At 36.0% G+C, this 24,469-nt stretch overlaps 3 protein-coding genes across 3 annotated transcripts; all 3 read right to left on the reverse strand.

The window, feature by feature from the left end:
• Positions 1–2,475: 2,475 nt before the first annotated feature.
• Positions 2,476–4,486, reverse strand: LOC147279810 (uncharacterized). The gene is made up of 4 exons (XM_086251755.1): positions 4,423–4,486; positions 4,232–4,301; positions 4,033–4,131; positions 2,476–2,863 (listed from the first exon to the last, which is right to left on the reverse strand). Exons 1-4 carry the CDS (start codon positions 4,467–4,469, stop codon positions 2,774–2,776), a joined length of 306 nt encoding a protein of 101 aa, XP_086107881.1. The 5' UTR covers positions 4,470–4,486; the 3' UTR covers positions 2,476–2,773.
• Positions 4,487–7,818: 3,332 nt separating this feature from the next.
• LOC147279811 (uncharacterized) lies at positions 7,819–11,234 on the reverse strand. Its single transcript, XM_086252074.1, has 3 exons — positions 8,764–11,234; positions 8,564–8,669; positions 7,819–8,460 (listed from the first exon to the last, which is right to left on the reverse strand). Exons 1-3 carry the CDS (start codon positions 11,232–11,234, stop codon positions 7,819–7,821), a joined length of 3,219 nt encoding a protein of 1,072 aa, XP_086108200.1.
• A 4,681-nt stretch (positions 11,235–15,915) lies between these two features.
• Positions 15,916–24,103, reverse strand: LOC147279812 (phosphomevalonate kinase, peroxisomal-like). The gene is made up of 10 exons (XM_086250527.1): positions 23,966–24,103; positions 23,709–23,868; positions 23,476–23,573; positions 23,105–23,214; positions 22,953–23,005; positions 22,230–22,610; positions 20,699–20,803; positions 19,542–19,769; positions 19,057–19,179; positions 15,916–16,422 (listed from the first exon to the last, which is right to left on the reverse strand). The coding sequence occupies exons 1-10, from the start codon at positions 23,971–23,973 to the stop codon at positions 16,159–16,161; spliced, it is 1,530 nt and encodes a 509-aa protein (XP_086106653.1). The 5' UTR covers positions 23,974–24,103; the 3' UTR covers positions 15,916–16,158.
• Positions 24,104–24,469: the final 366 nt, after the last annotated feature.

Consider the following 24,469-nt stretch of genomic DNA (forward strand, 5'->3'; position numbering starts at 1 on the left):
ATTCCTATTTAAATGACAAGATTAGCTGGGACTACATCACAAGGATCCCTTGGTCATTGGAAAAAAGACACAGCCAATACGTACGGTCATTTTAATAAGGGAAAATTTTCTAAATATGACACATACTTTAGGGTCAATCCTATTTCAGGACAAGTATTTAGGGTTGTATTAATAAAAGACACTAATTAATAGTTTGTATCAATGTGAGACAATCTGTCATTTCTGTTACTAACTCCGTTTAAATGAGGGATAAATTAGTCTTTTCATATTAAATAAAATTTTGATTTAATTTTTTGGCGGCCGGCGCGACCCCACCCTCCCCCTTCTCTCTCTCTCTCTCTCTCTCTCTCTCTCTCTCTCCATCACTCCCTCTATTCCTCTCTTTCTCTCTCTATCCTCTCTATCTCTTTCTCTCTATTTATTTCTCGGTGTAATTAAGGCTGGTGATGATGGAGCGGGAGGCGGTGGTGGGGAGGCATGCTAACGAGATTGTTGCAAGGAGTGAGAGAGATGGTTTGATGAGGGCAAGGAGTTTGGGATGTGATTATGTGAAGGCTGTGGAAGAGATTGTAGAGCAGAAGGGGATGGTGGGAGAAAGAGACAGAGATGGAGAAAGAGAAAGAGAAAGAGAAAATGGAATAGAGGAGAGATGGAGAGAGATGGGCGATTTACACCTTCACATCCAACCTCCTTGGTGGGGATGGGGATGAGGATGAGGATAGGGCTGGGTGGGGGAACGGGTGCGATCTGCACCTTTTTTTTTTTTTTTTTTTTTTTTTAATTTTAATTTTTGTAATAGAAAATGACAATTTTAACCCTTAAAAAAAGTCATGTGGTCATTTTTTAAAGGAAGTCTTGACAAAAGTGACATATTGTCTTACATTAAAACAAACCATTAATTAGTATCATTCATCAACACAACCCTAAATACGTGTCCTAAAATAAGATTGACCCTAAAGTATGTGTCCTATTTAAAAAAATTCCCTTTTAACAATACATGTCCTTTTGGCCAACATCCGTATATAAATATCCCTTCAATCTATTTTTCCTAGGAAGAGTGCTATTATTCCCACCCCTATGTCCTATTTTCCCACAAACCACTTCATAAAAATATTAATCATTTGTATAATTTTTGCAAAATGACCTTTAAAGACTTATGTAAACAAAAATATACTCGATCTACCCATCCACTTCTCTACACTCACCTAAACTAATTTCTTCTGTTTTCCCACACTTTAATATACAAGGAAAACCACTTTGGATTCATGAACAATAATTTTTTTTTTCTTCTTTAGCAGAGATATATTCACAATATGACTTTAAGATATTGTTTCCAATATCTGATTTTGTCTCCATCATTCATATTCTCAAATTCCCTTGTTTTTTTAATTGTTTTGTTTGATTTCTTCTCTTATTCACAATCTCGATCACCTTATCATAAAAGTTATTTGGCACAATTTATGGGTTGATTTTGAAGGAATCTAGACATCCATCTCAAAACCAATTGCTTATGATGGGAAGAGTAGTCCAAACCTTTATAAGCCACTATGTAAGGCCTACATTTTCAATGTGTGATCTTTTATATTAGGTGACACTACTACAATAATATAAATAGACAATGGTGAAAAACCGTTGTCTATTTACCCAAAATTCCGTCGTCTAGGCGAGTGACGACTATAGTATATTTAGACAACGGTAAAAACCCGTTGTCTAAATGGATTAATACAACATTTATAATTTAAAACTGTTGTCTAGTATCCACCAAAATGCCCAATATTCATCTTAAACAGTTGTGTTGAAACCCAATACACAACGTTTACAGATACAAAACAATTGTATTAGTAATGATTAGACAATACTTATATGATATAAATGTTGTCTGAAGTCTTATTAAACATCCGTTTTAAGAAACACCGTTGCATAATTAAGTATAAAACCAGCATGATGTTTGTACATAAGAAACTCAACAACAGTTTTTACTAAAACATGTTATTTTAATTACTTATACATATCATTTTATATCTTAAAACCGTTGGGTAATCATGTTTTCCACAACTTTTTTTAACTATATGTGATGTTAAGTTAGGTGTTTGACAAGTAATTTTTTTTCAAAAATGTTGTATAGATAGATGATACACATCAATTTTTTGGTTAATCGTTTTAACTGTTGTTAGTAGATGTTTTATACAATGGTTATTTAACTAAAACCGTTGTCTATTATTAATTAACATAATTTTTTTAAATTTAAAACTGTTGTTTGTTTGATTCACATTTTAATATCCTTGCTTACATCCAATTGAATCCCCATTAATTCCCTGCTTGCATATCCAATTGGAATTAAATCCCACTAAATCCCTGCTTGTTGCATCCAAAGTAATCCACAAATATTGGTAACTCAAAAAGATCCATGAATTCATTAAATTGGAATTGGAGTTTACAAAGTCGATCATGATAACAAACCCATTCACACATTCCTTGCCAATTAATGTACAGCCCAAAAAATTATAAGTAACTTGATAACTACAAAAAGTACTTGTTGATTACAAAAACTATAAAGCTAGGGATGACATGGTCTAACCTAAGTAATCGTGCAAAGTCAGCCATATAAATACCAAAATATCTGACTTTGCAAGATTAGCTAGTCAATGAACTGCTCCCATCATAATATTGCATGTCTACACAGCCTAGCCAGTTAGCTATACAAAATATTTACCAAAAAATGCTTGTTAAACCCAGCCAGCAGATTTAGGAAAGTGAGGAGTACGTATTGGATCTACATATAGCGCACCAGAAAGCCTGCCCATTCAGCACGTACTTCATCAATCTGGTCCTGTGAGTAGGTGTTGTCCTTTCTCCTTTCCCACTGAAATTAACCATGGAGTAACAAAGGGATTAACATAAGGGAATACACCAATAAGAAATTCAACATTTTTGTTTAATTAACCTTTTTTTTTAGTAATTGAATGAATCAATAAAAAAAAGGAGCAGGGGAAACCCTTGAACCAAAGAACAAACATACAAAGCAAGAACAAACAATCAAAATAATGATCTAAGTGACTTAAAAAACAATTAACCTGCCATAACCATCAAGTTAATCATCAACCATCAAATTAATGATCTAATTGACTTAAAAAACAATCAACCTGTCATAACCATAAAATTAATCCATCATCATCATAATTAACAAGGGTTTTTACACAATTGATCCAAACCACATTTTAAACAAAATGAAACATGTCCCAAGTGTAATGAGGTTGCAGCCAAACCATCATGTTATCATGACACCATGAAACATGCACACTGTAACACATGCAGTATACCAACATTCAACATTCAAACCTGGGCAAAGTTTAGTAGACAGCAGGAAATTGTTCAAAGGTCTATTTTGATTTGGTAAGATTGAAATAATTCTAGCATGCAAACTTAATTAGATGAAAGAGCTTAATTCCACTTATGACGACTACACAAAAATAGTGAACCCCAATATCTGTTTAGAAGTTACAAAAATTCAGGAAATTAATTTGCTGGCCAATTAATCAATTTCATGAAAGTGCAAGTCACCAATCAATTGGTCAACATGACAAAACAAACAGGCTAAATCTAAGCATAGGTCCAAGAAAAGAGTTGCATGACCTAAAGAAAGGTGAGATTTTAAAAAATAAACTATCAAAGGTGCACAACAACACAACAAATGATAAGCATATGTAAAATGAGTAACCTAAATACACCAAAGAAAAAAAATCAAAAATAAAAGAGAACAAGCGACTTGGAAACTAGTAGGGCATCAAGTTGCTACTATAAATAACTTCTTTGTTTTCATAATGCTACTATGAACACATGCAAATGTGCATAAGACTTAAAATCTGTCCCAATTAAGTCTAGGCCAAATGCTACCTAGGACTTAAAATCTGCCCCACATGCAATTAACCTTTCAGCTTATTAAATTTCAAACTTCCCATGATATATATATCCTAGTATATATACATTCCAAATAGTATAAAATTAAGTCTAAATTTCAAGTTCAGTTTGTACCTTGGTAGCAAAGCTTAATCCTTCATCTTCAACTATCTCTTTCATAAACCGCATAACAAAATAGCCACACTCCTTGTGGGTTGGTTGTTGAGGAATGCCCTAAATAGTATAAGCAATAGAATTAGGACCGAAATTCATAATCTTAAGTATTATATCTAAATCACTATGAACTTGAGTAGAAATTAGCAAACATGCATACCGACAAGTTTTTCCACAAAACTGCCTTGTTCCCTTTCTTATTCCCTTGGGCTTTAAAGATTCTGATCGCACTTTAACATGAAAACAGATACCGTGTATCAGCATAGCAAATAAAAACCTTATACATGCATATGCATAAATAAATCAAACTGCTGTTTTGGGAATCAAGCTTCTGCTCAATTAATTACTTACTTGTCCACCACGGTTCTCCATTCTTCACCACATAGTCTCCTTCTCATTGGGTCCAAAAAATGGACAATCTCCTTATCCGGATTGACAACCGTTAACGCCCAATGATTTCTACACAAAAAATTCATTAAACATCTACCAAACTTCTTATGGATTATGTTAAATTGCAAAACAACTAGAAAACACATTAAAACAATTACTTACCCAGAGTTATAAGGGACTAAGTAAAGCTGATCCTCAGCAGAACTTTTGAACCTATCTGCTAATACTCGTGATCTCTCATCAACGGTTCCACAGCAAATAGCCCCAATTCAAGCAGGGTCAATAAAACCAATCATGTCATTCATTTTTGATTTCTTAACCACATCGAATAAAAACCTATAAGGAACATACATAATTTAACATATCATAGTGGAAGAAAGCTTGCCAAACTTATTACTTAATTCACATGGAAAGACATAATTAAGCTACCTCATATACACAACAATGCAAGTGGCTGATATCTCCTCCATACGGCTAAACTGCTCTATATCTTCACTCAGTACGTGGATTTTCCGAGGCTGACCAAAAACTTCAGGTTCAATTACAAAGTGGATTGTCGCATCCTTCTTCATGCCAGTTTGTGCATACATGCATAACACCTTCAATGTAGGGGGCAGTACTTTCAGGTCCAAAGGTTGTGGCTTGTTTACACTCTTTTGATGCTTATCAGCTTTGGCCTTCAAGGGTTTCTAGGTTCAAAATTAAAAATATGTTAGATGTAGGATTTCATAAATAACATCAAAAATTGCCAAAATCAACACGGTTGACCACAATACCTTAATACCCTTTTTGTTCTCCTCCATAGGCAAAACAAACTGTTTTGGCCAAGCTACAACACAACCTTTGGCTTGGCCCACAGTTTCAAGTTCGCCTCTCACAGGGATGGGAAGCAGTGCATCATCATTAAATGAAGCATAGATTGAAACCCTGAGGTTGTCCTTTCCCAAAGGAATGCCATGGACAGTCGGGTTGTCAACCTGTACCTCAATCAGTGTTGCATGTGCAACAATTTTTTTATCCTCACCTTCCACAACTAACTTGCATTGTTTCCACTGCACACAAGACACAATTTCAAATTAACTGAAGGCATTTTAACTAAGCATAACTGAAGGCATTTTCACTAAGCATTTTAACTAAGCGTAACTGAAGACATTGTTTAGATGCATATAAAATTTCATTGAATCACCTTAAATATTGATTCCCTCACAAATTCAGAATCCACATCCATGATGTCATCCTCCTTTGGATTGTCATTCAATCCCAACACCTTCTTTGCAGCATTACAACTGGCTTTATCGGATCCATATTCCACGGTGTGTGGAGTTGGGGGAGTGGGAGGAGCAGTCTTTTGTACCGGGACTGGGATATTTGCAGCAGGACCCTTGACATTAGCTAGTATTTCATCCAATGTAGTCACCTTGGCCTGCCAATCAGGGGACCCTGCTACCATTAACTTGTCTCGCTCATCCATCACAAGTTTGGCCACAATATTTGCTCGCTCCTCCTCCAAAATTTGAGCCGAGATCTTTCTTTTCTCCTCTGCCATTATCTCTGCCTTGATTTTCTCTCGTTCCTCTGCCACTATCTGCGCCACAATCTTCTCTCGCTCCTCCTCTACAATTGCTTTAATTGACTCTCTCACATTCTCTTTCACACTTGTCTTCCTTCGCTTAGGGAGGTGGAAGTATGAATTTGGTGTCACATAACTTCCAACTGCTCTAACCCTGCCACCATGCTCAGGGGTCCCCAAGGCAAGTGTCAAAACATCATTGCTACCAGATGTACTTAATTTCCCCTCCTTCTCTTGTTGCTTCAACTCTTCCTGAAAATGCAATTAAAAAATTGTTAAAAAAAACTTTGAAACAAGCAATGATGTGGCTGTTATAAACTGTAGGGTGCCATGAACTAAGTATAAAAATTTAGCGTGCAGACTCACAATCCGATTTGCTAGCTCAGCTGCCTTGGCATCTATGATTTTACCCTCTTTATTTGCACGTGCTTTCATCCAGAGAGTAGCACGATCAACCTCTTCTTGGTCAGAATTCATGTCATTCAACTGCCAAAAGCCATATGGTTTTAGAACTTATAGACGGTGTTACATACCTAAACATCATAACACAAAATCAGCGGATTTAAAAACACATCACTAACCAGTTCTGACTCCAATCCAACATACCCTTTACGCGACATTCGATGTTGGTACTCGGCCTTTGCACGTCTCTCCTGCTGAACTTCATGAAGTTTATACAATCCAAACAAGTAACAAATTACTTGCATCAAATAGGAAGATGTGACAGTAATTTAAGGGGATATAATATGTAAAAATCATGAAATTACCAAAAAATTTGGTTCTAGTCTTGACTGCACAAACTCGTCCCAGTCAGCTTTCTCAAGGAAGTTTTACTCTGCAGGGGGTTTCTTAAGTTTCTCAAGGTCATCTATAAATGGTAGTACAAAAGCAGTCGTGAGACGGCTCTTGAATTCCCTCCATTTAGCACCCGCTGATTTCATTACCAGCTTTTTGCTTTCCGGCGCTATCTCAAATGCCAACTACATACATAGATGTCCAATATATTAGTTACTACATTACAAGAAGGGTTACAAAAATAGGTTGCTATAAGTATTTATATGAAAACAAAAAAAGAGCATGATTAAATGTATGCTTACCTCTATTTCTTCCCAAATCTTGTTTTTATATTCATTGTCCACCTTCTTCCATTTAGCGAAGGTAATAGGGATCTTTGTACGTGCTAACACCCCAATGTAAGATTGTAGTTCCGTTGCCACCTTCCCACGAGGCTGACCCTTCTTATTATACTCAACCACCTTCTTAATCTTTAGGATCTTTCGCCTCACAATGCGAGGCATTGTAACGGGTCCTCGTTTGCTCTTCACACTGCTTTCTGATGTAAGTGTCTCCTTAGCACCAGAACTTGAATCCTCAACAGCCTTAGATTGTGTTTGCTTAAAAGTCTTTGCTTTTGTCGGTGTCTTGTTAGCTTTGGCTTTACACCTCTTCTTACCAGCCGGAGATGCCCTCTGTGGAGCCATGGTCTGCAAAAACAAAAGCAATCAACTAATTAAGTATGAACAAGGTTTGACAAATAAGCATAATAACCAATCAAGTAAGAATAAACACAAGCAGTACTGAAATAAGGTATAAACACAAGCAACATATATAAAGGTATCAACACAAGTATAAACACAAGATTTTTACCTTTGCTGTAGATCAATACCTTTGACAGCAACCAAAGAAAAAGGTATAAACACAACTAGCAAACACTTTATTACATATTAATATTTTAATCCAAATTGAAATAAGTATTAATTTACAAGCTCAAATATGGTAAACATAAACTAATCAATCCATATGCCCTCGCCTCCAGGTCGCACATATTCTGTTCCAGTTTCACCCACTATATCATCAAACGTCTCTACGGGTGGAAGACTAGTGGTGAATGGTTGAAGGTCAAATGTGGTATTTCCCAGCTCATCTTCCCATCTAATGTCATCTCTATCTGGGGTTGATAGTACAACAGACCACCTAGAATCTGCAGGATCTTCCACATAAAACACTTGTTTTACTTGTCTTCCCAAAACAAACTTGTCCGGCTTATGACTCAACCTACTCAAATTGACCAACGTAAATCCAAGTTCATCTATCTTAATGCCATTCTGATTCTCAACCCAATCACACTTGAAAATGGGCAGCCTAAACTTGTAATAGTCTAGTTCCCATATTTCTTGAATCACTCCATAGAAGACCATATCTGTGATGACCGGGTTTTTGTCCTTCGAACTAGCAACCTGCATTGCATCTGCCAGGAGGTAAACACCACTGTTCTGAACAGTTCTTACGTCATCACGACACTTGGTACTAAAATGAACCTCATTAATCTTGTAACTGTTAAATTTCAGAACTTCAACACACGGTCTATCAGCTATCCATCTCAAAGTTTCAGATATGTTATTAGGTGTGACAGAAAGTGCATGATTCACCTGCAAAGATGACCGTCTATATCAAATAAGGTGCACTGTGTATACAGAGAATGTGCTTCATTTTTTTTAAATATGAACTAGTAAAAAAAGTTGAATATATCACCCGTTTTTTTATCCAAGGGATGAAGGTTCGATTGTGCTTTTCTTGCAACCACCTCTTCTTTTTCTTGTTTTTGGGATATTTCTCTTTCAAATATCTCATATGTTCACTATAATAATAGACATGTATCAATTAACCAGCAGGGGGAAAACAACTATTGAACAATTATAAAATTAATTTTAAAGGGAAATGATTGCTCTTACTCAATAAAAGGTTCAACTTCAACTGTATTTTCTAGTACATAAAGATGGGCCTGCTCCAACTGGTCACGATCAACCCGATGTATAGAAGCACCTGATAGGGGCTTAGTTTCATTGTTAGAGCCAGACTTTTGAGATGACGGGATACCAACTGTACTAACTTCACGCATATGTTTAGAGCAAAACTCTATAGCTTCTTCCGCAATATAACCCTCCGCTATGCAACCCTCGGGACAATGACGATTTCGTACATACCCCTTTAACACCTTCATATATCTTTCGAAGGGGTACATCCATCTAAAATAAACTGGTCCACATAACCTAACTTCTCTCACAAGGTGCACTGTTAAATGAACCATAACATCAAAAAATGATGGTGGAAAATACTTCTCAAGCAAACACAGAGTGACTACTTGATCTTCTTCAAGTTTATCTAGCGTTGATACATCGACAACTTTGCTGCATATAGCATTAAAGAAAAAACATAATCTCGTGATAGCATATCTCACAGGCTTTTCCAACACAGAACGTATGGCCACAGGGAGAAATTGTTGCATGAGGGTATGACAGTCATGAGACTTAAGGCCATGAATCTTTAAATCCTCCATTGATACAAGACTGCTAATATTTGAACCATAGCCTTCAGGGACCTTCATACCCAGAAATGATTTGCACACAGATCGCTTCTCCTCTCTAGACAAATTCCAACTTGCAGCCGGCAAGTGAGTCCGTTTTCCACAAGTGTTAGGTGCCAATTCAGTTCTAACCCCCATGTCCAACAAATCCAAACGAGCTGCAACCCCATCTTTTGTTTTTCCAGGGATGTTCAATAGTGTGCCAATAATACTATCGCACACATTCTTCTCAACATGCATAACATCGATAATATGCCGAACATGAAGAGATTTCCAATACTCAAGCTGAAAGAAAATTGACTTCTTTTTCCAACAAGCTCTAGCTTCACCCTCAACCCCTTTACTCTTGACTTTCCTCTTGCCAAAAGGTGTGAAATTTTCCTTTTCAACCTTTTCAAGTACTTCCTCTCCTGTTAATGGTACAAGAGGTGGTGTTAATTCTTGCAAGTTATTGAAAGCTGCTCTTTGCCTTCGATAAGGATGATGGCGTGACAAGAATCTTCTATGCCCTATGTACGATAATTTATTACCATGTACCAACCTATGAGGTCTTGTTTGTGATCCACAGATTGGACAAGCATTATACCCTTTCACAATGCAGCCAGATAAGTTTCCATAGGCCGGAAAATCATTGATGGTCCATAGAAGTACAGCTTTAAGGGTGAAGTATTCACAGCTGAACGCATCATACACTCCTGGAACTCCTGCCCATAAAGATTTTAAATCATCAACCAAAGGTGTCAGGTACACATCTATATCATTTCCAGGTTGTTTAGGACCAGAAATTAATAAAGTCAGCATCATGAACTTCCTTTTCATACACAACCATGGAGGAAGATTATAAGTAACTAGTATAACTGGCCAACAGCTGTATTTGCTACTCAAAGAACTATGGGGATTGAAGCCATCAGCTGATATTGCTAGTCTAAGGTTTCTTGGATCTTCTGAGAAGTTTGGCCACTTAAAATCAACTAACTTCCATGATGGGGAATCAGCGGGATGCCGCATCTGTCCATCATTCAGTTTTTTATTAGCATGCCAAGTTAAACTCTCAGCTATTTCACTACATTCGAACATCCTTTTAAACCTTGGGAGAATGGGAAAATACCACAAGACCTTGGCAGGCACCCCCTCCTTCATTTTTGAATCCTTACCAATCTTCCACCTTGGCAGACTACAAGTAGGACAACTGGTTTCATCCTCATTTTCATTTCTGTACAAGATGCAATCATTAGGACATGCATGTATTTTCTCATAATCCATTCCCAATGCACACAGAGCCTTCTTTGCCTCATACATGGATATGGGTAGCTTATTACCTTCTGGAAGCAAATCCCCAAAAGCAATAAGGTAATCAGAGAAACCTGCATCACTCAATCCATGCTTTGCCTTCAAATTATACAACCTCACTAGTGCAGATAGCTTAGTGTGTTTTGTACAACCAGGATACAAAGGTGTATCTCCATCCCCAATAACATTCAAAAAATCTTGAGCTGCGTCATCTGAAAAATAGTTTGCCTTATCACCTTCCATCTCCACTGTTTCAGAGAGAAATGAACGTTCTACTTCAGTTTGCTCTTTCTCTCTAACTGTATTTGTAGCTGACCTAGAAGGTTCTCCATGCCATATCCATTGTTGGTAACTTTTATCAACACCATTAAAATATAAATGATCCCTTACAACTCCAACACCAAACTGCTTCACATTGCCACACTTCGTGCAAGGACAATGAATCAGGTTTGGGTTTCTCGTATTTTCTAATGAAAACTTGAAGAATGCTTCCATCCCTAATTCATATGCCCTCGACCTTCTATCAGCAAACATCCATGACTTATCCATCTAACAATTTCAAATTTCACAAAAAATTAAAGCAAACTTGTAATTCATTGCAAGTAAAATTCAATATATTCAGTTACCCTAATATTATCCAAACAATTTCAGTTAAAAAAATATCACAAAATCACACAAGGACAAGTGAGAATGTAGGCATGCAAGAGTAGTGTTGCTGTCAGAGTTTCAGATTTTCAGGTCTGACTTGGGTATTCCACGAAAACTACATTCAAGGTCGGAATATGGTGATTTTTGTCTTCAAATGACCATTAGGATGTGAACTTGTGACTCACAAAAAATCAGCTTATGACTCCTTACCAAATGATACAGTTTTCTAAAAGTATACAGTAAGGTCAAAGACTACCAAAATCAAACAAAAGTAAACAGTAAGGTCAGAACCTTTAATATTCTTGCCAATGCCAAACATTCAAACATACTCAAATGCATTACCACAAGAGTTTCACAGGGTTCACAAATAAGTTCAAGTCTTCTTACCTCGCTGTGAGCCTTGGTTTTGAAAGATAGTCAGTAGCGCTTTCCACGTACACTTATAATGGATAAAAAACTAGACGATTTCTCACATCTACAAACACAAATGACTTAATGTTAGAAACAAGAAACAAGAGAAATACTTCAAAATAAATACAAACTAAATTTAAAAATTAAATGAACTATGATATTAGTCATATTAGTCCATTACCAATCAAAAGTTTCAGTATCCTTGGGAATTATCCAAACTTAGTGAATAGCATTCAGTCACATATACAAAGGAAACTAGAACAGTTCTAGCTAACCAATTAGAATTCCATTTCCTTCCATACCTAAAGATCCAAGTTCAGTAAATAACCCATATTATAACCAATTTTTATATCTCAAATAAAAACGGAACTACAATCAGAAACTCACGCCATGAGACTCTATCTAACATACTGCATCAACCCTATCGATGGAAACTTGATTTCAACCCAGAAATGCAAACTAAATATACGCAACCTAGTGAGAAAATAAAGCATGCATTCAGTAAAATCTAAATTCTAACTTTTCCCCCTCCAATTCCGCAGCAACCAAACAACCTTTTACAGCCCATGAAAACTTGATTCTGAGCCTCATAAAAATATATGATGGATGCAACAAAACAACTCATTTTCAAAAAGAAAACAAAAATAGTACATTATTAGTAAGCAACAATGATGTACAAATAACTATGTTGAAAGTATAAAAAGATATGCTCTTTCTCTTATAAGGATGTCCTACCCACCCTTTAAGAAATGTATATCCTACCCACCCCAATAAAAAGAAGAAAGAAAGAAACTTTTCTCAAATTATCCACTGGTTCAGAAGTCCAAGTTAAAAAACTGGCCTGATCTTACTGCAGTATACACAAATCTCATGGGAAAGACTCCTAATTTGATCACATCAATGCCAAATTGATTTTTTATACCGATAAGCATTACATGATTACAACCATCTATCATAAAGTAACTTCGTAAAATTTGTCAACATGATTTCTTTATGGGGTCTCTTAAATTCTTCATGTGTCCCAGGCTTGCATGCTTCTTTATATTTTCTAATAACTTCTACTGTTTATAAAGAAAAAATTAAGGTCAACAAATTTCTAATCCAAGTAGCAACAAATGACAGTAAATATCAATAGACTCCTAAAACTAAAAGCACTTATAATGCATCAAGAACCAATATAGTTGATAACTTGCAAGCCAAAATATGTGTGCATGTGTTTAATGGGTACTAATTTATGAATGTAAACAGGGACGCCCCAAATATATCAACTGCAAAGATGCAAAAGCCAACAAGAACATTGATCAGCTAATTATAAGCTTTTACAAAAGAGTAATTATAAAACCAAAAGTAAAAGATATTGCTTAGAACATTCAGATAATTATAAGCTTATACACTAAAAAGAAAAAAACATATCTATATATTTGTATTTGTGTGCTAGTTCCAGTGAGAGAGGAATGAGGTTGACTCCATTTTCTAAAAGGGATGGATTCAAACAACTCTGTGAGTGTATGGTTATGAGTCTGACTGCATTCATTTATATTAGACACATCAAGAGAATAATAAAGAACAACATATGTTGGAGCTTTACAGATTTAACTAGTATCATTTGGCCCCTGCCTTATTCTTTTGGCACTGCTATGCCTTTAAATTTAAAACCAATTGATTGTTTACTATGCTGGAAACTAAACAAATTTAAACCTGAATACAGTGGACAAGAGCAGAATTCTCATCACTTGGATTAAGGCCTTCGACAGTAGAATAGTTCTTGCCCATTTCAAGCTTAGTAACTTTATTTGTCAAATGTTGGGATGGGAATAAATTAAGGTTGGCAAATAGGGTTTGAACCCTTAAAGAAAACATCTTCAATATGCAGAATCATTGACTTAGCTTCATTACTTTTAAGGTTTCTTGCAAAAACAATTTACTAGCAATGAATAGAAGTAGAAAAGGAAAACCAAAACGAAGATAACTATGACTATAACCTAAGGTAAGAGAATATGAAAAACCTGCTGTGTAGCACTCTATGTAGGCCCTTAAGAGCACCCTGATAACCACTGGCCGAGCTACCCTTGCACCCAGCCTAAACTTTCTGCTCCGAATCCAGCTCAAGTTGTCGACGGTGAACTCATATCTCCAATCGTGGCATACCCATCTCTCAGAGTGACATTCACATCCCCAGTGAGCAAGGGTCGCTTCCCAGTTCTCTCCTTCAAGACGGTGACACAAATTAAGAAAGGGATCCGACGGTGAGACAGAGCGATTGGCGAGAGAGAGCGAACGGAGAGAGAAAGAGAGATAGTGGTTGGATCTGGATGAGGGACTGAGGGTTAGGTTTAGTGTCCCCACGCGACGGTGACTCGGTGGCGAGAAGGAGAAGATGCGACGAGAGAGAGAGAGAGAGGCGAGAAAGAGAGAGAGGCGAGATCGATGGGTGGCTTATCTTTCAGATCTCTCACATGGTCGGGCTTGTGAGGTCGCTTGGAGGTCAGGTGGGTGCGCTTGGAGCAGATGATGGCTTATCTTTCAGATCTCTTCTGGTTTTGGCAATGTTTGTTGCTGGGTGTATGACTTAGGGGTGGGAACGATGAACATTGAGAGGGAAACATATCGGAGGGCAACAAGAGTACACAACAAAACTTTTTTAATGAAGTTACTGTAGACCGGTTTTTCCATTTTGTTTCGCTTACACAATGGTCACAACTTAAAACCATTGTGTAGGCCAAACCAAAAAATCTACCCCTCTCAAAACCATTGGATTTCTTTCATAAATACAACAGTTTTTTTAAAACCGTTATATGTAAAAAATACACAACAGTTTTAAAACAACCGTTGTGTAGATAGTGTCGTCTATTTATATTATTGTAGTAGTGTGACGTGGGAGCACGTGTGGCCGTTGAGCCTAACACGTGGATAGCTTGCTCTGATACCATGAAGAAATCTAGGCATCCATCCCAAAACCAATTGGTCATGGGAAGAGTTGCCAAAACCTTTATAAGCTACTATGTAAAGCCTCACATTTTCAATGTGCGATCTTTCTCTCAACATATTTAACCTTGCCCCATCCCCTCTGACTTTCTCCTATCTGATCTAGGAGTATGTATGAGCTTGTATATGAGTTCAAAATTTGGTGGGTGAATAAAGTTTAAGGTTTATAGAAGAAAGAAAATATAGAGGAAGAAAAGGAGTGAAAATAGTGTTTATTTGTAAAGGTATTTTAAGGACATTGGGGGGGGGGGGGGGGGGAGGGTTGTGAAAAAAGAGGATTATTGTTTCTTAAAATTTAAAAGGGGGTGAAATTATAGGGTGGGTGGGAAATTATAGGGTGGGTGGAAAAATAAGACACGGGGATGGGAATAATAGCACTCTTTTCCCAATTACAAATGTTATCTAAGAGTGAAACAATTTTCAAGAAGTTATAAGCTGACAGTGTTTAGTTCAAGGGAAAAAAATATTTTTAGTCCCTGTGTTTTACCCTGAAAACATATTTGGTCCTTATAGTTTCAAAACTCCACATTTAGTCCATGTATTTTATGTTTTGTGCACTATGAGGACAATTTTAACAAACTCAAAATTTTAATTTTTGTTTAAAAATCAAAGTGAAGGTTACATACATGATTTTTTGTCTTTTTGGAATAAAAATCGTGAGTTTATTAGTTTTAATTTGAGAAATAATTTCATTTTGGTTATAAAATGTCCTTAAATTGTAAACAATATAAGACACAAAAACCAAATGTGGAGTTTTGAAACCACAAAGACCAATTTTGTTTTTGGGGTAAAACACAAGGACCAAAATTATTTTTTTCCCTTAGTTCAATACATGAACCGTTCCTTTAAGAATGGTTTCATTCTTTTGGCCAAAAAAAGCATGGTTTCATTCTATAAACAAGTAATGGGAAGTCTCCAAGATGAAATGATTAGAATCGCCCCATAATTATTCTTAAATGATAAATAGAAACAAAGTAATGGCAGAATATCATATATATGTGGCTGTTCTAATAACTCTAGTATTATCTTCTAAGGCTTAACCAAAAATTCAAATTAGTAGCATAGCAATGCCTAATGAATAAAATGGACATCAATAACTCAGTAACATATTCCTCAAATTTTTTCTTAAGGAGCCTATAAATAATTGAAATTAAAGAACAAGAAGATGGCATAGGGATCTCCAGAATAGTTTAAGTAAATGGCTCTTATTGATTTTGGAATGAGCAACTTTCTTTATTGAACAATTGTTCATGGAAATTAAAGCAGCTAAAAGCCAAGGTGAATTTGTTGGTGATAGGTATTTTTCCTTAACCTAGACCAACAGAATTGATATCAACATTCTAATACAATTCCTCTTACAAATCACATTTTTCACCAAAGTCTATAAACTGTCATAAATTATCACATAAAAGTGAAGAATACGAGCTTATTAAATATGAACTGAGGAAATGGATGAAGTAATTTCCTTGGTTCGTGGATCAGCACGCTCTAAACTAACACCATGAGGATCTTCTCTAACTAACAAGGCCAATACATTGAATGAACTCCAATATTTTGTCACATGGCTTCCTGAGTCCCCCAGGGTAACAGCAAATACCGCATCAAATCCACCAGCTCCAGGAACTCCAGCCAACAAAACTCCTTCCATATTCATGGTAGCATCCAAAAGCCTTGTTTGTGATTCTGGTTCTATCTGCAAATTTGTGAAGTCAAAGAATCAGAGGGGAAAGTAAGATCACTACCTAAACTCTATAAACACAATTTAAGATGAAAAGAGGAAGTATGACCATATCCTACCTGTGAGCTTAAATTGCCAAAAATGAAATTACAAGTAATGAGGGCCTGTTGGACAGTGGGACTTCATTCTATTTAATAAAGTTGAACAGGATCAAGTTGGCCCTTGCGAAAAGCTTGATCCACCATCTCCCTTCAACCCTTTGAGCAAAATGTGGCAAAAGGAAGAATTTTCTCTTCTATTGTAAATTTCTTAATTGACCAGAAAGATTGTCATTATTAATTAATTTTTCCTTGGTAAGAAGGTTAATTGGCTAAAAAGAGTTCTTCAACTAGTTAACATTGAATTTGAAGTGTCAATTCCCCAGAAAAGACACTCTTACGCTATGTTGTTTTGCATTTTTGGCACTGAAGAATGGGTTTACAACTTTACATTATAATTCCATGAGCCACATTAGGTTTGCATAACCCATTCCCTAGTTATAGGTTTAAATAACTGGATTTTCCTCCTTAAAAAATTGCAAAAACAAAACCCTAACCCCAAATCAGTTTCGGCAGCTCCAAACCCAACACCCAAGTAGCTCTATGCCTCCATCCCAGATTTCATCAGCAGCTTCAAGCCTCCATCCCCCAGGTATTATCAACAGTTTCAACTTCCAAGTTCTAATTTGTTTTGTTTTGTTTTCTTTTTTTCAGTTGTCTAAAATCCTTTTTCCTATTTGCATAAGAAGGATTTAGCCAAAAATTTGGTAATCAATCACCAGTAAGAAGGATTTTAGTTGTATATTTATTATATATACTAGAAGGATTATCACATGAGACACTTGTGCGGAGTTGTGGATGACTCGTTCTCTTCATACGGCTGATAGTGTATGAAGTGCATGAGTAAAATTAGGAAGTAATGGAGAGTGAGGTAACTGACAATGAGTCCATCTCTGTTGTGGATAACTTTGGTGCAGAGTAGTTGCGCATCAAATTCTTGACTGGCTACCATTTAAAATTAAAAGCTAACCCGATTTGTAACTGAATAACCAATATGAAGATAAAAGCCGTTTGGTTACTAAAAAAACAAGAAAAAACACTCAGCTACCCATTCCTACTTTGTCAATGTCCTCCAGAGAACCAAAATAGATATTATTGTCTTCTCACCATCAGAGAACAGACCCCAGCTCTTCCTTCCATCTTTCTCTCCACCGCACCTTCTCTCTGCATCTATCTACAAGTTTGATCTTTTAATTTGTTGCCTCTCCTTTTTGCTGCAAGGGCTGAGATATGAGGATCAATTTCTTGACAACTTTGTTCTGGAGGCATGTATTGATTCTCCAGAGACTTGAGGTTTAATTTTAGTCTAAAACTCTTCTCTTACTCCTCCCCTTTGCTTGGAACAATTTAATCCTTTTGAGGGCTTTTTTTTTTTTTTTTTTTTCCTGTTCTTTTTGCAGGCAGTGTAAATGACTTCGTCCAGTTTGGCTCATGAGCAAAGGAAAATTGTGATCAGGGTTTATTAGTAAGGTTATGAGCAAAAGTAAATTGTTATAGGTTTATGATTGGGTCAAATCCGCAATTTGATTTTACCACCTTATGGATTGATGAAGATTTTACCTAGCTCGTAAAGAGGTCTGGTGTACTTTTCGCTAGGGCTTTTAATAAATAAAAGTTGTTCTTCATCTCCAACAACATAGAAATATGTCCCAAGTCATAAACTGCAAAGAGAGGGATGAGTTATGTTTTTTTTGATGCAGAGAGAATGTGTGGAAATAAGATGGAAGATGCCTGTGATGAGAGGGAAAAATTTGTTTTTTCTTTGGGGATGGCTGACGAAGTGGGGGAGAGATGGATTTTTTGTTTCAATTAAAAAACGGGTTGATTTAAGTTTAAATCATAGCCATTCAGTACATCTACTGGTGCACAAACTCGATGTACAACCACTCCACACCTAGGTCATCTTGAAAAGAGACAGGCTCAATTGATAATTACTATACTATCCTTAATTTTTAAATCTAACATTAATACGCTAAAATGATATATTTCTTAGATCATATATGTTGGTTGATAAAGAGGTTCTTTTTATAATAATATAGATAAAATAAGGGCTTTTCAACTATATTTATATATTTGAATTCATTATAATTTGAGTCCCAAAAGGCTTACACCTTCCCTTCCGAGTACTGAAACGCCTCGCATTACGCTTTCGTCTTTGAAAACATTAATCAGCACAATAGCCAACTTTAAATTGGTTTGTTTCTGTTTCAATATTAAGTTTGCTTCAAGTCTTCATGATATTCTACATTATAGCGCATATCATTGCAGAAAGACATTATCAAAGGTATATATTAAAATCATGCTCTGTTAATAAAGTTCTGTCAAGAGTTGACAAACTGCAACACATGGTATATGTGAGTGATTCATTATGCATAGAAAAGCTCGTCATGAATAGGCATACATGTTGTCATCTACTTTATTATACTTTATGTTACTCATAGATGCATGAACATAGCTACCAGATTCTAAGTACTTTGGGATGCTTAGCATGAGAAAAGGCCAACCATAGGTATAGCAAACAAACAAGAATCTGGTTAAACAAAGAACATACCGGAACACCTGCAGCCTCACCCATCTGATGCATATGAGACCTGATCCCCAGCATAGCATCTCTTGCTCCTAATAATGCTTTAATGATTGCTTCTTGGCTTGGTGTAGTGACTTGCTCTATCCACTGTCCATAAAATTATCCCACATCAATGTTGGGAAATAAAAAAAAAATAAAAAATATAGGATAGGAATTAACAGCAATACAAAAAAGCAAAAACATTGAAATTTGATGATGGCATGATTAGGTATAAAACAGGCTGGGCTGGCATGAACACGGCACATTTAACATGGTCCCCACATGACATGATCTATGTTGTTGTGCCCTGACAGGACACGACACGTCCAATAAATCTGAAATAGACCCCAGGTTTCAATTTTGAATTTCATCATATAAAAAGACAAGTCCTGATTACGCTTCATAACCCAGGGATATGAATAGAATGTTTTCCCTTTGCTCTTCTGAGAAAAGATGAGTCCAAGATATACCTTCTCTGATTTGAGAATGCTGCAGCTGTTTATCAAGCTTTTATATTCATCCCAGTGTTTTTCTGCCAATTTGCTTAAATTACTGAGCTGTGTTTCAAGTTCCGAATTTGCCTCTGACAACTTTATACATGTTTCCAGGGATTTCTGAGGGTCAGACTTCTGCCATTTTTTCACAGCACCCACCATTGATGGAGTGGATGATCCTCCAGTCCCTGGTTCTCCAAGTAACTACAGAAAGCACTATAATCACTAAAAAAAAAAAAAAAAAACAACCCTTAACATGATTGCAATATTGTTTGTTGAATGATGCACAAAACATGATAAGAGAGAGAACTCAAGTGTCAAGTTTTTTTTTTTTTTATTTAATAAGTAACCAGCCTTCAGTTGTTTTTATTAAGCACCCAATAATTCTTACTTAGCTGAATTACTGTGTCACTTCCAAACTTATAGATGTTATGTTATGTCATGTCATGTATACTTCTAAATTGAAACTTAATAAGGAAGCACAAGGCTCTATGAAGGAACCACTATACTGTTCACATTCTACCATACGTAGGATGAATTGATGTAAAACATTTTACAGATTTTTTGCAAGATAGGTTCATACTCTTTTGTGTTCATGGAAAAATTTATGGAATTTATTAGTGGTGAGAATAATTTAATCATAGCAACATCAGATCACAAAGCCAGTGCAAGAAAAAAGGCCACATGGATACTTTTATCCTTCAACTAATTAAGAAAGGTTCATCCTTTTGATCCCTTCTTACATTATCATTCAAATTTATTGCAACCAAAATAGTCAAAGGAAAAAAACATGCCCACAAAAAAATGGGACGAGTCTAACGCATGGCAAGAAGACTTCCAAATACAAAGAATAAGAAAGAGCTTAACAAAAAGTAGGATGTTAAGAGAACAATGTCAAAATACATTCCCAAGTTTAAGAAATTCCAATAGAAAGATACAAAATAGAAGGAAGCTAATCTGCAGTGAGTCATATGACATGTATCAATTCTGTTTAAGAAGACCCATTTAGAAGATTGAAAAGCAGTATGTAATTACCAAATCTAATTGGACATATTATACTCTTTGACATGCACAATCATACTTACAAATGCATGCTTGTTTAAGCAATACTTAATAAAGCTCAACATGCTTACAAGAGTCATCAATGGTGGCAAGCAGAACTTAGTCCTCTCATGGTCCCACTTTCCTTTTAGGATTTCAAGAATGACTTCTTGTAGTGGTGCTCCCTTCACTGCAACCTAAAATCATAAAAAAAGAAAAGTTACAAGTTGAAGTTTTCAATGGACACTTGGGAAAACCATGTTACATATATTATACTGATAAAAAAGAGACATAGGCAACCTGTCTATATGTTCATTTAAAACTTATTTCAGGAAACAATACTCTAATTACAAGATCCTTGCAGCTACAAATCAGACAGGGCAACCAATATAAACCGTTTAATACTATCTTTTCCCTTCTTTCTTCTTCCTTTAATTTCTCTTTTTGTCGTCCTTCCTCTTCCTTTCGATTTTCAAGAGTGCTTGAAGGGAGATGGGCAGGCAATAAGATAATTTATTAAGATTATAAGAAAATGAGATTTCACTAGAACATCCTTTCAAGATATCACTTACTGCATCAGGAATGTGGCCATACAAAGAGCAAAAAAGATATTAAAATAGTTAAAAAAATTTAATATAATCAATAAGACTGCAACAAATGAGAGGCCCTATCTCCATGAAAAATACCAAATGATAATTTCTCACATGGACCATGAAGAGCACTTGCAGAAACTTAAATCCTCAAATAAGTCTAGGATCCTCCATGTAAAAATCTTAACTCCCTACTAGTGGACAAAAGCCTTTCTATGTGGAGTGACAGTCAAGCAGTACATCTTACACATACCTCTAATATTACCAGGTTAAATCTGGTTTCATTCTGTATCTGGACGACTGACAAGGGCCGGAGAAACCAAGTCTTGCAGGAAGCAGGACTCAAAAAAGAGAGATCAGTAAGTTAGGACTAAACCACAAGACAATCTTAAATCTAGAGTCATGGAGTTGATGTCCTTTTCACCTTCCCTCCAGAGTTCAAGTATGTAACTACTTTCACGAGATGAGTGCTGTTTATGTCCACAGATTTCTTTAAGTTTAATCAATGAGAAGTGAAATGAACTGACAAAGAAATATTCAGGATCACAGTCTAAAACATACTAGAATCTTTGGGAAGAGATAAAAGTAATAATATTGAAATAAGGTAGGACATGATTTATTTTGAAGTCAGACCAAGACCATGAAGGCATCCGTGATATTACTAAAATCATCAACAAATAATATAAAATTTATATTTACAAAAAAAAAAAAATAAATAGATTTTACAAGATGTCCTGACGGGAAAATGGTGTATGTCAGTATATCCTGGTGTGACAACAAAATCAACATGTAGGAAGGTAATCTAATGGAGATTAGGTGATTAATTTAACCAATGTTAATATTTAGATTTTAGAGTGAACAACCTAGGGAGAGTATAGCAGGTAGTAAACCACAGGGAACCATTTCCTAAGCTTTCATTTAGTCCTAACTAACACATACCAAACTGCATTTTAACAATTAGACAAATAGGAACAACGGTGCATTCCTCTGGTGTACATTGCATGAACTAGCAAACAGAGAGAGAGAGAGAGACCTGAGCAGAAGAAATCACTTCTGGTGAAAAGCGGACATAACGTTGGCTTCCATAAACCGCAGAACTAACATCAAACCCACTTCCCACTTTTCCCTGTGCAATACAGTGAGCAGTTTGAGCTATGACATGCACCAAATCAAGATCTGCAGTGTCCTTTTGTTGATGCTGATCTTTAAACATGGGGGCAAGATCAACAGCTCCCAGGTAATGAAGCAAAGCAGCAACAACAGCAGTTGTCATTGCCGCAGACGAGCCCAATCCAGTTTTTGCAACTTCAGGCTTACATTCACCATTTGATTCCTCAGCATTGAAGGTAATCGATGCAAAAGGAGGAAGTGCAGCCAATGCGTCTGGAGTCAAAGGCAGACCACGAGCTTCAATCTATGAAGAGCACAACTCAGCAACATATTGAATTAGGAATTTGGATTGAAATTAATAGGCTAAAAAACCTTGAGTTTCAGCAGAAAATGATTATGGGAAGGTGAATGCTTTAGAGTTTTTACTTAAAACAAAATTTGCATTTTGTATAAAAAAAATAGTGGGCTTTTGGTCAAAATAATGTATGATACTATTATAGTATACCATGTTCACAGATATATGTCAAATACAATGAATTTAGGTAGCAAAATATCTTAATTACAAGAAAGAAGAAGCAGAAAGATGCCAACAACACATTGGCCATCTAAAATAAAAACTTTAAGGAAATAAAAAGAGGTAAGATACCTGATTCCGATAAGAATAAAAGTCATTGCTACCTAAAATCGTGATATCAAGACCTGCATGACTAACCCAGTCAAAACATTAGATTATCGAATATCCAGAGATATATTTATATTGAAAAGGGATGGGGAAACATATGGAGAACCAAACATTACCTTGTAATAGTAGTTTTTCTAATGAATCCTTCTTATCCTTGTCAAATGTTGCACGCGCAGCAACTACACAGTATTGCACTGCTTGTTCCACAAATGGGTTCCCCGAGTCACTGAAATTCTAAAGCACTTACGGTAAGCAACACCTTAATCATTCATTTAACCACACGACTATGATTTTCACTCAATCATCAAATAGAAATGAAAAAAGAGAACACTCAAATTAATCATCTTTCAAGAAGACAAATCTTTCTATATAACCCCAAAAGAAAAAAAAAAAAAAAAAAAAAAAAAAAAAAAAAAAAAAAAAAAAAAAAAAAAGGACCCCTATAGCAGATTGATGGAAATTGTTTAAAAACTGATGATTAACTTGCCTTGAAGAAACAGATTGAAGGGTTAAATTTTTTAATGAGAGTTTGTAGAGACTTTCTCTGGAGAGCTGAGGAGACGTCAATTTCACATATGTCCATCCCTGAAAGGTGACGCAAAGAAATTAAATTTACCAAAAACGAAAATGAAAACAATGAACAATTATATTTCAGTAAGCAAAGACTTTGACCTAAGATCAATCTCAATTAAGAGAAAGGAAGGGATGAGAGGGGTTTACCGAAGCCCAGCTGTCAGGCTTGAGATGGTCGTAGACAGGTTTGACAATGGCGAAGAAGCGAGCGTTGGTGCTGAGGACAAGCCCTGCATTGGGTCTCTCCAGAATTAGGTAGCCTCCAGTCAACAACACCTTCCCTGGAGCTGAAGCAACTACACCTTCCCTGTGTTTGTTTCAACATTCATCAAAATCAATCAATCAATCACAAAGCCATAGAACAAACAAATGTTTGATTGATTGAGAATCAAAAACAAACTTACACAGCCATTGCTTTCTTTCTCCCTCTCTCTCTCTCTCTCTCTCTCTCTCTCTCTCTCTCAAGTAAGTGGTGAAGTCGTTTCTCTCTCAGTTGAGTTGTTGGGTTTTCAACTTTAGACGTCGCAGAGTTGCGGTGTTCAACCTCGTCAACCTGCCTACTCTGTTTGACCCTTGCTCATTTTTTTTTTTGGTCAAAGACCCTCTCTCATATTTATTACTTTTGTGTCCTCAAACACATTGAGACACGTGTTGTTATTAAAAACTTTTAAACAAGTAGCCAAACAGTCTATGTTTTTGTTATCCGCACAACCAACCATAATCCGACACTTATCGATCTTAGTTTAAGACACGTATTTGAGTTTGTATTAATTTATAATACATATTTTGGATTTATATCAATATGAGATTATTTGTTACCTCTGTCATAACCTTCATTAAAAATAGATCATGTGACTTGCACGTGACATTTTAAAAGGTAAAATCGTCACTCCCTATGTGGATTAATA

This window comes from Dryas octopetala, chromosome 7, assembly GCF_963921425.1.
Source record: "Dryas octopetala chromosome 7, drDryOcto1.1, whole genome shotgun sequence".
Lineage (NCBI taxonomy): Eukaryota > Viridiplantae > Streptophyta > Magnoliopsida > Rosales > Rosaceae > Dryas > Dryas octopetala.

Excerpts from the sequence above, each read along its gene's own strand:
- LOC147279812 (XM_086250527.1), bottom strand. Across the intron at positions 19,180-19,541 it reads GCATTCTCAAATCAGAGAAG|TGGATAGAGCAAGTCACTAC; the intron begins GTATATCTTGGA and ends TTTTATGGACAG. Across the intron at positions 16,423-19,056 it reads GTGAGGCTGCAGGTGTTCCG|ATAGAACCAGAATCACAAAC; the intron begins GTATGTTCTTTG and ends ACAAATTTGCAG.
- LOC147279811 (XM_086252074.1), bottom strand. The coding sequence starts at position 11,234 with ATGGATAAGTCATGGATGTTTGCTGATAGAAGGTCGAGGGCATATGAA. Across the intron at positions 8,670-8,763 it reads GAAGTTGAACCTTTTATTGA|TGAACATATGAGATATTTGA; the intron begins GTAAGAGCAATC and ends CTATTATTATAG. Across the intron at positions 8,461-8,563 it reads TCCCTTGGATAAAAAAACGG|GTGAATCATGCACTTTCTGT; the intron begins GTGATATATTCA and ends TCATCTTTGCAG.
- LOC147279810 (XM_086251755.1), bottom strand. The coding sequence starts at position 4,469 with ATGAGAAGGAGACTATGTGGTGAAGAATGGAGAACCGTGGTGGACAA. Across the intron at positions 4,302-4,422 it reads TGGAGAACCGTGGTGGACAA|TGCGATCAGAATCTTTAAAG; the intron begins GTAAGTAATTAA and ends TTCATGTTAAAG. Across the intron at positions 4,132-4,231 it reads TTTTGTGGAAAAACTTGTCG|GGCATTCCTCAACAACCAAC; the intron begins GTATGCATGTTT and ends TATACTATTTAG.